The sequence below is a fragment of the Mytilus galloprovincialis genome, chromosome 10, assembly GCF_965363235.1.
Source record: "Mytilus galloprovincialis chromosome 10, xbMytGall1.hap1.1, whole genome shotgun sequence".
Taxonomy (NCBI): domain Eukaryota; kingdom Metazoa; phylum Mollusca; class Bivalvia; order Mytilida; family Mytilidae; genus Mytilus; species Mytilus galloprovincialis.
The window spans coordinates 61,059,150-61,072,662 of NC_134847.1; the positions used below are offsets into that span (position 1 = coordinate 61,059,150).

The window sequence follows — 13,513 nt, forward strand, 5'->3', positions numbered from 1 at the left end:
GACCATTGAACCATGGAAATGATTCAATGTAACCCTGCAATACAGATCTGTACATCTCACAATCATTCCACAAACCAAATATAATTGACCTATTGTTTATAGTCTCTGAAAAAACCACAAAACATTATTCAATGAACCATGAAAATGAGGTCATGATCAGATGAAACCTGCCAATCATACATATTCCCCCTACAATCATTACACACAACTAATACAGTGGCCCTTTTGCTAAACGTATCTGAGAAATAGACTAAACCTAAAAGGTAAATGTTAAAGGGTTTGCAATCAATGAGAACTGTAAACCTGTAGATATGTCTACACATTATACTTTAAGTGATCGTTTTTATTTTTTGAACAAATATATAAAAAAAAGGCTATCTTGAAGAACTCTGGAAACTAGAAGCTTTGTCTTACATAAATACATTTGAACTGTATAATACAACATATAACTAGTATGTGGCTTGTATTTTGGGATGTATGGTGTGCTGATTTTTTAGCTATCATAATCCGCATAATGCAATATTAACATAATAATGCATTCAATTACACAAATTTTAGCTTAAAGTGTTTATTACAGATCTTGGATTGTTTCTGTTAAACTTATTCTCAACATTTACAAACTTTGAATGATTTAAAGCTTGACATATTTTAGAATGTCTTGTCTATTGATGAAGACTGTAGTTTGTCCTCTGTATTTCTTTTGTTTGTTATTTGTTGTTGGGTTGCTGTCCTATTGGTGTATACAAGTCTTCATTTATTCATAATGACAGAGTTCTCGAAAAGTAATGGTCTGAGGGATTTTACCACCAAAATTTACAAAGGACCGACACAATTTTGGTATTTAGTAATAGAAATAGTAGTGAGGACCAGCAGTTTTTCTTTACAGACCACCAGATACGAACTGATAATGATCCTGATCTATACGAGAAACAATACCATTTTTTCACCAGTGTTACATTTTACCTAAACAGTCATTTTGTTGGAATACTAGTATGTCACATTAAAACAAAGACAATGAATAACTCTGAATTTATATTTTTATATTTATTCAGTTTTTTGTAACTTTTAATTACTCTATTAACAATTTTGTTAAAAAGTTTTCATTATTTATTATATTTTTTTTTATTGTAAATACCCAGTGGCCAATATATGAGCCATAGAATAAATGCTGTTTTACAGACTAGTGAAATATACAATTGACAAGATACACATGGAAATGAACAAATATTTTTATATACATGGAATGTTTAAGCATTTTAAAACATTTTATACTCAATGAACGATTTGTAAGATATAGCTACATGTACAATAAGATGAAAAACTTTTAAATTGTGAAAGGAATAAAGTACAGAACATAGAAATATTTTCATTAAGTGCTTTTATAGACCATTTTTGTGCACTATTTTCTAAAAAAATTAAAATGAAAAGTAGGTCAATTTCATTTCATTTGGGAATTACCTTCTGTTCAGTATCTAAATGGGAGCCTTCTTGTATGTACATGTATAATCAAAATAAGGGGAGATAATGACATCTACTTTATGTTTGATGAATTTCTTCAAAAACACTTTTTGTCACAACAATAACCTGGATGTTGATTTAAAAATACATTGTTTATCCAATATAATTTTCTCAAATAATGTTAAAAAACATGATTATCGAGGCATATAGGATTAAAAAAAATATAACACAAAAACAAGTAAAGAAGCATTCTGTAATATACAACAGGTTGTTTATAATAATGTTTACACCAAATATGAATAAATAAATAAATATTTATCCAATAATTAGATTTTATAAAGTAAGATCTAAAAACTTGTAACACATTTTAAAATGAAATGTATCTCATCCTCAATGGAACAAACATTACATTCTTTTTCTTCTCAATTCTGAAGAGCAATGGCCACATGCTATTGCCAAATTATAACTGCTAAGTCTTATTTTTGTAATACATATCTTATAAATATCTGGTATTGGTTCAAAAACAGAAGTAATATTGTAAACAAAAATTATCAAATATTTTTCTATATTAAATTGAACATTAACTTAAAAGTAATAAGTTGGCTGTCAATCTTAGCTATAACAGTCTCACATCAAGCTAAATTTCAACTATAAATGTAATACAATATATAATGGAAGACTTTATTAGGAAGTGAATTACAATCATCCTTTAGAACCTTGAAAAACAACCATTATGCATAATATTCTTTGTGTAATATAAAAATTCAAACATAACAATGGGTTAAATATAAATCACAAGCGAACAGAATTGAAAACTGTGATCAAAATTAAAGTCTAGATATAGTAGCAAATATTTAGCACTTTTATAGAAAAGAATAAAGTTAAGAAATAAAAAAAATCTAGTTTTGAACACAAAAGTATATAAAACGTACAATAAACAGTGTACTGATTAACAATGGAATGATTAACAACAATATTTAAGGCACTTATAACAACCAATGTATGTTCATATCCTGATAACATCTGACATCGTCTATAATTGTCTCAGCTACATGATGTCTTGGCCATATCATCAACAACATCACTTATATTCAGCTTCATCATCTTTAACAGTTCCTAAATTAAATATAATTTAACTAATATTTTGTCAAATAAATACAGTCCACAAGAACTATGAACAAAAAGTATTAAGCGAATAAAAAATGACAGGGAAATAATTGTGTGATTATTATTTTTGGGTGTCCTTCTTATAAAACCTGACAAACCTGTTGCAATTAATTGAGATTTAGGAATTTATATCCCTCATGCAATGCTCTGATTCATTTCCAAACTTAAGCTATACTTTTTGATTTTTTTTTTTATCAGCTTTTAAAGATTTGTGTTGGATTTTCAAATATTTTCACCCTGAGGAAAACTGATGAGACATTTATGATCCAAAGTTGCATCAGCTGCAGTAAAACTGGTCACATCAATGAGAGGGAGTAGAAGGAGTCTTGATCCCCAAATCCGGGCTTAAAAACATGAAATCCTGAGGTCCTGAATTTAAAAAAAAAAATCCAGACATTCCGAAATTCTAAAAAAAGAAATCCTGGATCCTGAAAGGATCAATCCAGAAATTCCGAGCTTTAAAACACCCAATTCTGACGTCCCGAAAAAAGGTCCTGCCCCTCTTCCCTCCCCCTTGACAGACATGTAAAGAACACTTTACCTGTGAAAATTAACTGGATTGAGTATGCTAAAATATGACATATAAAATATTATAAAATACAATGTACAAATGTTGTACTTTTATTGTCTGTTCTAAAATTTGATGTTTTTTAGCCCTGTAGTTTTGTTGGATTGCTGTCTTGTTGAAATTTATCCATTTCTCATTATATTTGTATATAAGAAATATTATTCCTATATATGGTATATATTTTTACTTACTTTGGTTAATTCATAATCTTCACTCTGCAGATTTTCTATCACATTAAAATGATCTGTATTAGGAACATCAACATATTGGGAGGATAAACCACCATCTTTTAATTTCTACAAACCATTCAAAAATTAGAGTATAATGATTATCATAATGACTTTATTTGTATTTGAGACAGTGAGTTGACAGCAATATTTTTGCTTTTTTACATTTTACTTTTCCAAATTGATCATCATGGTTTTAAAGGTTTTAAAATTAAATGCAGAATGTGTCCATGGGACACATGTGATGCCCTTGCTTGCCATTTTTACCGTTTATAAAGGGGCAAAACTCAATAACAGTAAAAGTGCCGCCAACAAAATAAGATCTTGATCTGAGTTAATTTTTTAATGTTTGCAACAGGGGCATGAAAATAGGTTAAAAAAGTTTCCCCTATTTTTTAGTTCTAAGTACTAACATATTATATACATTTTTTGTAGGCTACTTCTGAGGTAATCAAAAGCTCCTATTCTGAAAAAATAAATAATAAGAATTTGTGTATACAAACCTGTTGGAATTCTTGACTTTGTCGTCTGAACTCTGGTGAGTCATGCTGCCCCACAGCTACAATAATGTGCCTATGAGAACTAGTTTTCTTTATTGTGTCTAACTGTTTCAATGGGCTGTTATCCCATGCTGTTTCCCTGCATAAAAAATATAATCAGTATACAGATCTGAATACTATTCTTTGGATAATAATAACATTTTATTGGTCAATGTAAATAAAAGTTGTATCTTGGATGTTGGATGTTGGAAGACACTGAAATTAGGATAAAAAACAATTTAATGATTGGGTTCAAGTGTCTCTTGGGAAAATTAACATCCAAACTTCTTTTTCAAATATGAATGAAGAGTGAGTTTTAAACTATGTGCCTTCCAATGTTTTTCCTTTTATCTTTTTCACAAATATCTCTGAAGCTTGTGAATTTTGCTAACTGGATGACTTTAATATATGGACAATCTTTTCATTTGTATAAACATGGTAAAGTTACAGATTAATTAACCAACTGTTTCATTTTGTGAGGATCATTTGGAATTTGATGCGACTGTCAAACAAGTGAGAGGTTTAGCTAGCTACAAAACTAGGTTTAATCCATCAATTTCTACATCACATAATGCCTGTACCTAGTCTGGAATATGACATTTGTTTTCCATTTGTTTGATGTCTTTGAGCTTTTGATTTTGCCATTTGATTTGGGACTTTCTGTTTTAAATTTTCCTCAGAGTTCAGTATTTTTGGGATTTTACTTTTTTGTATGAAGTTACAGATTAAAAAACTTACTGTGTCATTTTGAGAGGATCATTTACATATGTATTTACTAAAGGTTGAAGGTCATATATACCACTCACTAATAATGCACCTATAACATAAAGTAGTCTTTATCTAAATAAAATGGTCCACAATGAAACTGTTAGTGCTTAAAATTAGTTTTCTCTTCCATTTTTTTTTTATACTTTTGTATTCTTATTATCTTTTTCACAACAAACAATTGGCTAGGAGTTTGTTTCATTCAGCCTTTAAATTCAATGTTAACAAATAAATGAGAACAAATATTTCTTGAGGCATGTGTCCCTAACAAGGCTCTACTATTATGTAGATTGTATCCCGACAAAAACTGTGTACTATATAGCATTGTTTCATGTGTCTTATGTAGTACTGGAGAAGTTATTTTTAATTTGAACAATTTAAAGATGAATTAAGAAAGCATACATTACTAAGTTGATAATGATCCACGCTGAAGACTTTAATTATACAGAACACCAGACACTATTGAAAATTCATCTCAGGCTATCATGGAGTTGGACTTCATACAAAGCCTAACTTTTATCAGGAACTTATATATTTAAATATACTGTTCCCAGCTTTTATCATTAAGTTAGACTGCTATATACTTTTAGACATCAAATCATAGCCTACTTGTATCATTAAGTTAGACTGCACTCTTTCAGCCATCCAATCACAGCCTACCTTTTATCATTGAATTAGACTGCATACTTTCAGTCATCCAATCAACAGATAACATCATAGCTGCTAAATGCCCTCCTGCAGAATGTCCACCAATGTAAACTCCACTGTTAAAACAAATTAGATATCATAATACTGTTTAAATATCTTTGTAGGTCTCAAAGGAAATACAAAGACATTATTGAATCAAATCACAAGAATTTTTTTTTTGTATCTGTGTGTAAGGCTCTTGTCTCATTGATTATTGTCCCATTTCCTTTTATTAATATATGAGCATTCTGATTAGCAAGAACAGAAGCTAATATAAACTAGATGTGTCAACGCGACACGAATGGCCCCAACTCAAAAAGTTGAAAAATCTGCAATTTCAATAACACATGTGGACACAAACATGATGGTAGTCTCACATATCAAAAATCAGCTCAAAATCTGGAGGCATATAGAAAAATGTCCATATTACTTTGATTTTCAACAATTTTCAAAGTTGTAAACCCTTAATTTTGATAAAAATTAGCGGAGTGGAACGAAATTTAAACTTGATCTGTAACTCATCATGGTTAGCTCACATGCAAAAAATCATCCCAATATCTGAAAGCATTTAGAAAAAAAGGTGCACATAACTGTGCTTTTCAAAAATTCATCAAACTCCAAAGCCTGAAATTGCAGCAAAAATTAGCCAAGCGAAATGAAACTTAAACTTGATCTGTAACTCATCTTGGTTAACTCACATGCCAAAAATCATCCCAATATCTGAAAGTGTTTAGAAAAAAAATCCATATAACTGTGATTTTCAAAAATTTATCAAAGTCCAAAGCCTGTAATTTCGGCAAAAATTAGTGGAGCAGAACAAACACTTGATCTGTAACTCATCATGGTTAACTCACATACCAAAATCAGTCCAATATCTGAAGCCATTTAGAAAAAAACTCCGTATAACTGTGATTTTCAAAAAATTATCAAAGTCCAAAGCCTGTAATTTCCGCAAAAATTAGCAAAAATTAGCAGAGTGGAATGAAACTTAGTCTTGATCTGTAACTCATCATGGTTAACTCACATACCAAAAAACAGCCCAATATCTGATGGCGTTCAGAAAAAAACTTTGTATAATGATTTATAGCGGAATGACAGAATGACGGAATTACGGACAAGGGTAAAACTATATGGCACAGACAACTTTGTTGCGGAGCCATAAAAAAATATGATTTGTGCCTAAATAAAACTCTTTATGATGATAACCCTTATTCATCAAATGTTTTATCTTTATGAACATCTAGGCAATTACAATGAATCCTGTCTAAACTACACATGTAGTACCTTCAGGATTGGATTCTTATCTGATTATATGTCATGTACGTATGTTCATTCTACTCTACAAATATTTTATTTTAAAAAGAATATTCATTGTGTGTTCTAGTCTGACAGTCAAGGTTAACAGTTCATACAGAATTTGGTTTAGATAATTTGACTTTAGAAATTTAAATGTGTATTGTAATGAAAGTATATTTCCTGTTTTTAATACATACCTTGATCCTCTATGTGAAGCTAAGTTTAATACAAATGACACACCTTTTTTACACTGGTTGACTATTTCTGACATGGACACTGAAAGAAATATTATGGTTACATTGATATACTCAGCAAGCAATAAACCTAATATATCAATTTCCATGATTGAAAATTTGATAAAACTATTGTAAAATATCTGGACTCTTTTCATAAACCAGATAATTATGGCCAATAATTCCTTCTTGAAAACATAAAATGAAGGAGTTTAAAACTCAAATAATAGCCTCTACTGTTTTTTTTATTATATTGATGACAGAATTCCTTTTTGTCTGGCTTAGGAAACAGATTTTAAACAATTTCAACTGTATTATGCTTATAATACGAACTAGAGCCATCAGTTAAATAAAACAATTTAAAAAAAATACTTAATTTCTACTATTCTTTATTTTCCCCATACCATCAGTCATGTTAGTCAAATTTCAAAGGCTTGGAATGATAAATGTCTTTAAATTCATTCAGTGTATGTTTACTTGAGTTAATATGTCTTTTGATTGAGTTAGGCCATATCAATTGATATATTATAGTGTGTCTTTCTATATTGTGATGTTACACTATTGTTTTGGGTTAGGGTGATGGTTGGTACCTATTAAAATGTTTAAACCCGCTGCATTTGTTTGTACCTGTCCTAAGTCAGGCATCTAATGTTCAGTATTTGTCACTTGCTATTAGTTTGAAGCAAGGCTTCGTGTTGATAACCAAACTTTTGACCTATTATGGTTTTTCTTTTACAAATTGTGACTTAGAAGGAGAGTTGTCTCATTGGCACTCATACCACATCTTCTTATATCTAGAGCCTGTAGCTTAACCTACCTTTTGGTGCTAGGTCATATCCAATAGCAACTACTACAGCCCCTGCCTTACAGATTGGACCTACCATAAAACTTGAAATCTCTCGACTATAACAAGAAAATATTATTGATTACCTGTGACAGGCTGTGAGAGGTAAACAAATCCTATGATTTTAATAATTTTCGATATCATATTGTCTTTACACTTATAATGCATATATTTAACTTTACCCCTTTTTTTGTGGTCATGCACCATGTTTACAATAAATCACAATTTATGGTCACATTATACCATAATACACATGCTTCAAAGTTCTAAATTATAAATGGAGGGTTTCAGCAATCGTAAGTATTACCCTGTCACTTTCTTTTTGTGTCTGTTTAAAGACAGGTACCTATAGGCAAGTGGTTGTTTATGTTTGATGTCTATAATTACAATTATTGTCTTTCTCATAATATAGGGTTATTGCATGAATATTGAGGAATATTGTCCCGAGTAGAATTTTATATTGCACGAGCTTGCGAGTGCAATATATGTTCTACAAGGGACAATATTCCCCAATATTCATGCAATAACCCTTTTATTGTATAGCAATATAATATTTGAAAGTAAAAATTGGTTTAAACTAAGATTTTGTCGTAAATGACGTCATGAATTTTAAAGATTTATTGCACCAGTGCAATATTAGAATTTATTGCACGCTAACTTTTGGTTACGTTCTGTGGAAAATATTATATTGCTATACAATAATAAATGTTATTTACACAAATCAAATTGTTTATTGTCCATTTTAAACTTTGTTTTACTTTAAAGCCTCTCAAACATTATGGGTTTCCTCATTACTAAAGACTATATAGTAGCCTGTGGTTGTTTACATCCATATTCTTGACCTATTGGCTACCATACCACATCTCCTTTTCAAACATATGAAATTGAGAATGGAAATGGGAAATATATCAAAGAGACTACAACCAGACCAAAGAGCAGATAACAGCCAAAGGTCACCAATGGGTCTTCAACACAGCAAAGAAAACCTCTGCCTGAAGCTGTAGTTTTTTCTTCGTATTATTTCTTGTTGCAGTATTAAGAATGTTATTTTTACTTACTAGCATTGAGAGTGACTTAGTGAGTAGCAGCTTACCCTAACGCTTGCCAATATCCACCATGTATATATACAAATATAGGAGCATCTACAAAATATTCTAGATTTAGTACAAATCTTTAAAATAAATAGAGACACAAATTGACAATGTAAACAAACAATTGACTAAGAAAAAAATTCTTCCATGGATTGGTAGTATGGTTGATGAAATTGATAAGGTATCTCAAGTATCCTTCCCCCAAATAACAAAAAAACAACAATAACATCCTTGTTTATTAATTGTTAATAAATCTTTGACATCTAGCGATCAAAATATGGTTTTCAATTATAAACAGATATCTGGAAAAAGTAGTGGATATATTTCACACCAACCATGAAAGATAAGCCATCAAAACCTAATTCCGCAAACATCTCACAAGTATGGCAAGTAACCAATTTGGTTTTAGTATATAAATTGTGAAAATAGTTATACAAGAAACAAATGTCTATTTAATAATTATAAATATTAACTCACCCCCAGGAAGTGTGTCAGCACCAAAGATGTCTAATTTCTGTTTTTCTGTATCACCATAGATTCTATCTAACTGACACTCTATTTCTGCTTTCGCTTTCTCACTACCTAAATTAACATAATGTTTTAAGTTATTTGTATGTATTATGTTCTTATCGAGGAATGAAAAACAATTAACAAGAGAAAAAATTAACACAAAACCTACAAAATCTTTAAACAAGTTGCACATACATACACGTTTATCAGATAAAAACTTCAATTTGCAACCAGTATTTAACAATGGGGAATAGAACATAGAAAAATATACAGCCTGGGTCAATTTTTCAAGTCTATATTCATATTGAATGATTTTTAACAACTTGAAATCTGGAGATAAACATTTTGGAGCGTGTCAATTTTAACTGATTTTTACTGTGCCTTCTACTGCTGTAATGTTAAATTATTGTCAGAGGTTGTCGAGGATATTGGTGGATTTATATTTTGTTCAAGCTGTGTGGTTGTAGTTAGTTGTTTTTTCACTTTTTGTTTGAAACGTCAGGCAGAATTAAAGTCCCCTTCAAGAGTTAACCTCAACCCTCTAATTTTAGCATTTATCCTTTTTTTAAATAAAATATGACAATAACGAGTTCTTTGAATATTTGTTCACTGCTTTATACAAATGTGAGATCATACCTTGAGCAAGAACCATTATGTGTTGTTTAACAACTTCATCTGGTGAACATCTATGTGTCCATTTTGATGGACTATACTGTTTTTCTAATTCCTGAAATATTAAAAAAAGTATTAAAAGATGACTACTGTAATTTCAGAAGTTATTGCAATGTTTATATCATTGTGAAAAATGGGACAGGGTTATAATCGAAATAATTAAAACTTGTATTTTGTAAATTTTATATGAATGAAACAGAATTTTTCTGACTATTGCTAAAACTAAATTGACAATTTAAGTCTAATATGACAAAATCACAATAATGAATGCACACAATAATTTCTGAATTTACAGTATATATTTGGAAAGCTGTAATACTGGTGGAAAATACTGCCATTGATTGTGTACCAATTAATTTATCTTGATATAATTGTAATATTTGCCACTGGATTTATAATTGTTTTTAACAATAATAATAAATGTGTTGAATTTATTTGTGATATACATGATATAAGAGCATTAGGATGTGAAAATAAAAAGCAAAGCTTAAGAAATCCATTCTATTACTTTTAAACTTACCTCATTATTCATATTTAATCTTGAAGTGTTTTATGATTCAGTGTTTCCTACAAAATAAATTCAGGCCATCATATATACATATTTACAGTGCATCTCACTTCATGAACAACATCACTTCATAACCATCATCATTTGATAGGTAATGCAAATTGTCCATATTGATAGAGATCCTAAAGGATCTAAAATCCTTGCATGTTGAAATCAAAAATAAATAAAGGGGAAGAAATTACTATTTATTAATTTATCTTAATTTATAATCTTAATTGATAATTTATTCAGAACTGTAAACTTTATTTCATCATCTTTCTGGGTTTTATTAGGAGTAAACCTCTGACATGTCTGAATAAAACTAGTTGAAACTGATTTTTATGAAATATTAAACTTTTCCATAAAAATATTATTATTTTTAGGGAGATGCAGATTATAAGTCAATTAATAAAATAACGATTTAACAATTAATCTATTTGTATGTTGTTTGTTATCAAATGAAAATCTTTTTGGCATGAATTATTGAAACCAATGTTTTTACCTATATGTTTAAGGTGGTATATATGGGTGTCTTTCATCATCTTGGATTGTAAAAAACAGAGAACCTAAGGTCCAGATTTACTATCAAGTTAGCAAAATTTGATACAGGAATGCAGATATTTAATATAAATGTTCATTTCAAAGAACCAGTTTATAAGATTATAACTTATAAATATTAATATTTTTACAAGTGTAGATTATTTTTGGTTGTTTTTAAATGTTTTTTAATTGGCATTTTAAGGGGAGGTGTCTCTAAAACAGTGCATTTTCTGAAGGAATCTACATAGATTTTCCTATTTTGTATTTTAGCTGGAAAAAACGTGCGGTGACCCTATCTTTTCTTTTGATATTCTCAAAGCATTGTCTGAAAGCTATTTTTTCGTAATTTTATATTATACAATTCTATCATTTAGTTTAGTTTCTAATCACAAAATGGTGTTTTTTTCCTGAATAAACCATACAAAATGTGTCATTTTGTCACAACCTGTAGTTTGAGAAAATGCGCGGTGACCTATCATTTTTATTATATTTTTGAACATATATCATGTCTATCAAAAGATTCTACATGTACATTTTGTCAAAGTATGAACAAATTCTATCATTTTTTATTTTAGACTCCCATACCACCTTAAGCAAGTTCCTGTCTTGACTGTGTGCAGACTAACTTAAAGAGAATTTTTTCAATGTCTCTGGTAAATTGAAATATGAATTCTAACGACAATGCTAATGTAATTGATATGTTTTACTATTTATCATTGACTTTAAACATTACTCTTTCCATTGTATAATGATCTTTTTGATAATAAAACTTTAACCAACTGCATAATTTGAAATAAATAGAACTTCATCCTCTAAGGCTCTTTCACAGGTTACATCTCATTGTCATGATATCTATGCCAAAGTGCGATTGTGGTAACCCTGAATTGTGATGGTCTACACGAACAACATTTTGAAAGCTTTTCATGATGATGTAGAAGTTAATTTGTATGTTAAAAACAGTTTTCCTGGGTTTTTAAGTTATTAAAGGGCTTATAAGCTTAATACCATGAATACTATGAGAAACTGAGAGAATTTGTGAATAGGGTATTGTTAACAATAATAATCTGTTGCAATTTTTTGTTTAAATCTAGAAAATGTTCCCAATTTACGTACAATGACAAATGAATGAAGAGTGCCATTCTCTAGATTCATATGGGTGCACAGAAAAGACCCTCCATATTTTAAAAGAAAGAAGAACAAGGAACCCATGAGAGGAACAAAGTAAAGATAAAATGTTAATGTAGAATTATTTCCACATGCAAAAAATCAAAGAGGATGATCTTCCATTATGTATGCAACTGAAATTAAGGACAGTCATTCTGTAAATTTATATACCGACTGCTAAAAAAATCGACTTCTTATAACAATTGCAAAGATTCTGAATTGGCAAACATGTGTCAAATAGACCATCGCACATATTTAGTGAACAAATTATCTCACTACAGCTTAGACCATCACACTAATCAGCGTGACCATCGCACTTCAGCGTCCCAATTGCACCTATGAGTCCTACATATATTAAGAGAAGACAAAGCCAATATTGTTCAAATGATGAAATGCACATTACTTAATATAGACTAATTATTGTTATAGAATAGCTAGATTCATACAACTATATGTAAAAATATGTATGTACTGGTAAATTCCTCTGTAATTCGAAGAAACCCTCTGGAGCTGGGAGGATACAGTGGAATCCATGTACACTCCCTACTGGAATTAATAGAGATGAGTCAATAACATATTTACATCAATTTTTTCAAGAACAATCCTGAGATCACCCCAGGCAACACAATTATGGGAGTGCTTCTAAGGACACTGTGATTTGAGAAGTCTGTTATTATGGTGGAGGAAGGTGAAGTACTAGGAAAAAACAACCCAGAAACTCAGGGGTAACAGACAAACCAGAATGATATCATATGTTTGATCTCCAGGTGAAAGTAGGGGCAACTTTGACCAACTGAGTCTGACTGCAGTCTAGTCCAAATAAATTTATGACGTCTTGGAAGGCTTTCTAAAATTTTTGCTATGAAGCCTTCCTGCGACGATGTAAGCGTCAAAGAAATATAATAGCTTTTCAAGACGTCATAATTATTTGAACTAACTGCAGTCATGAGGCCCCAAAAACCACAATCACAACACTGTGTCAACAGACAGAAATAATTTTGGAAAATTTTGCATTATCAAAAGACAGCTCATCAAGACTCACTAATCCCAGAGATGCAAATAAATTTAGAAATTTGATACATGGTCAGTACATAACTGTCATCACAACATTAGGCAGATTTGCAACTTACTGCAAAATCTTTCTGGTTTGATATGGATGAGATCCAAAAAGTTCGAAGGGAATCTCATAAAATGTAAAGTCCAGA

The 13,513-nt window shown here is 30.2% G+C and overlaps 1 protein-coding gene across 3 annotated transcripts; it reads right to left on the bottom strand.

Moving 5' to 3' along the window:
* Positions 1–1,029: 1,029 nt before the first annotated feature.
* On the bottom strand, positions 1,030–13,510 carry LOC143048034 (kynurenine formamidase-like). 3 transcript variants are annotated; one of them, XM_076221459.1, is made up of 12 exons: positions 13,439–13,510; positions 10,578–10,624; positions 10,022–10,112; positions 9,353–9,457; positions 8,878–8,926; positions 7,758–7,843; positions 6,905–6,983; positions 5,385–5,488; positions 4,698–4,776; positions 3,924–4,059; positions 3,385–3,489; positions 1,030–2,574 (listed from the first exon to the last, which is right to left on the bottom strand). In XM_076221459.1, exons 2-12 carry the CDS (start codon positions 10,587–10,589, stop codon positions 2,503–2,505), a joined length of 918 nt encoding a protein of 305 aa, XP_076077574.1. In that variant the 5' UTR covers positions 10,590–10,624; positions 13,439–13,510; the 3' UTR covers positions 1,030–2,502. The 3 variants fall into 3 exon arrangements, with proteins under 3 accessions (XP_076077574.1, XP_076077575.1, XP_076077576.1); XM_076221460.1 differs by having other exon boundaries at positions 13,351–13,444; XM_076221461.1 differs by lacking the exon at positions 13,439–13,510 and adding an exon at positions 12,781–12,841.
* Positions 13,511–13,513: the final 3 nt, after the last annotated feature.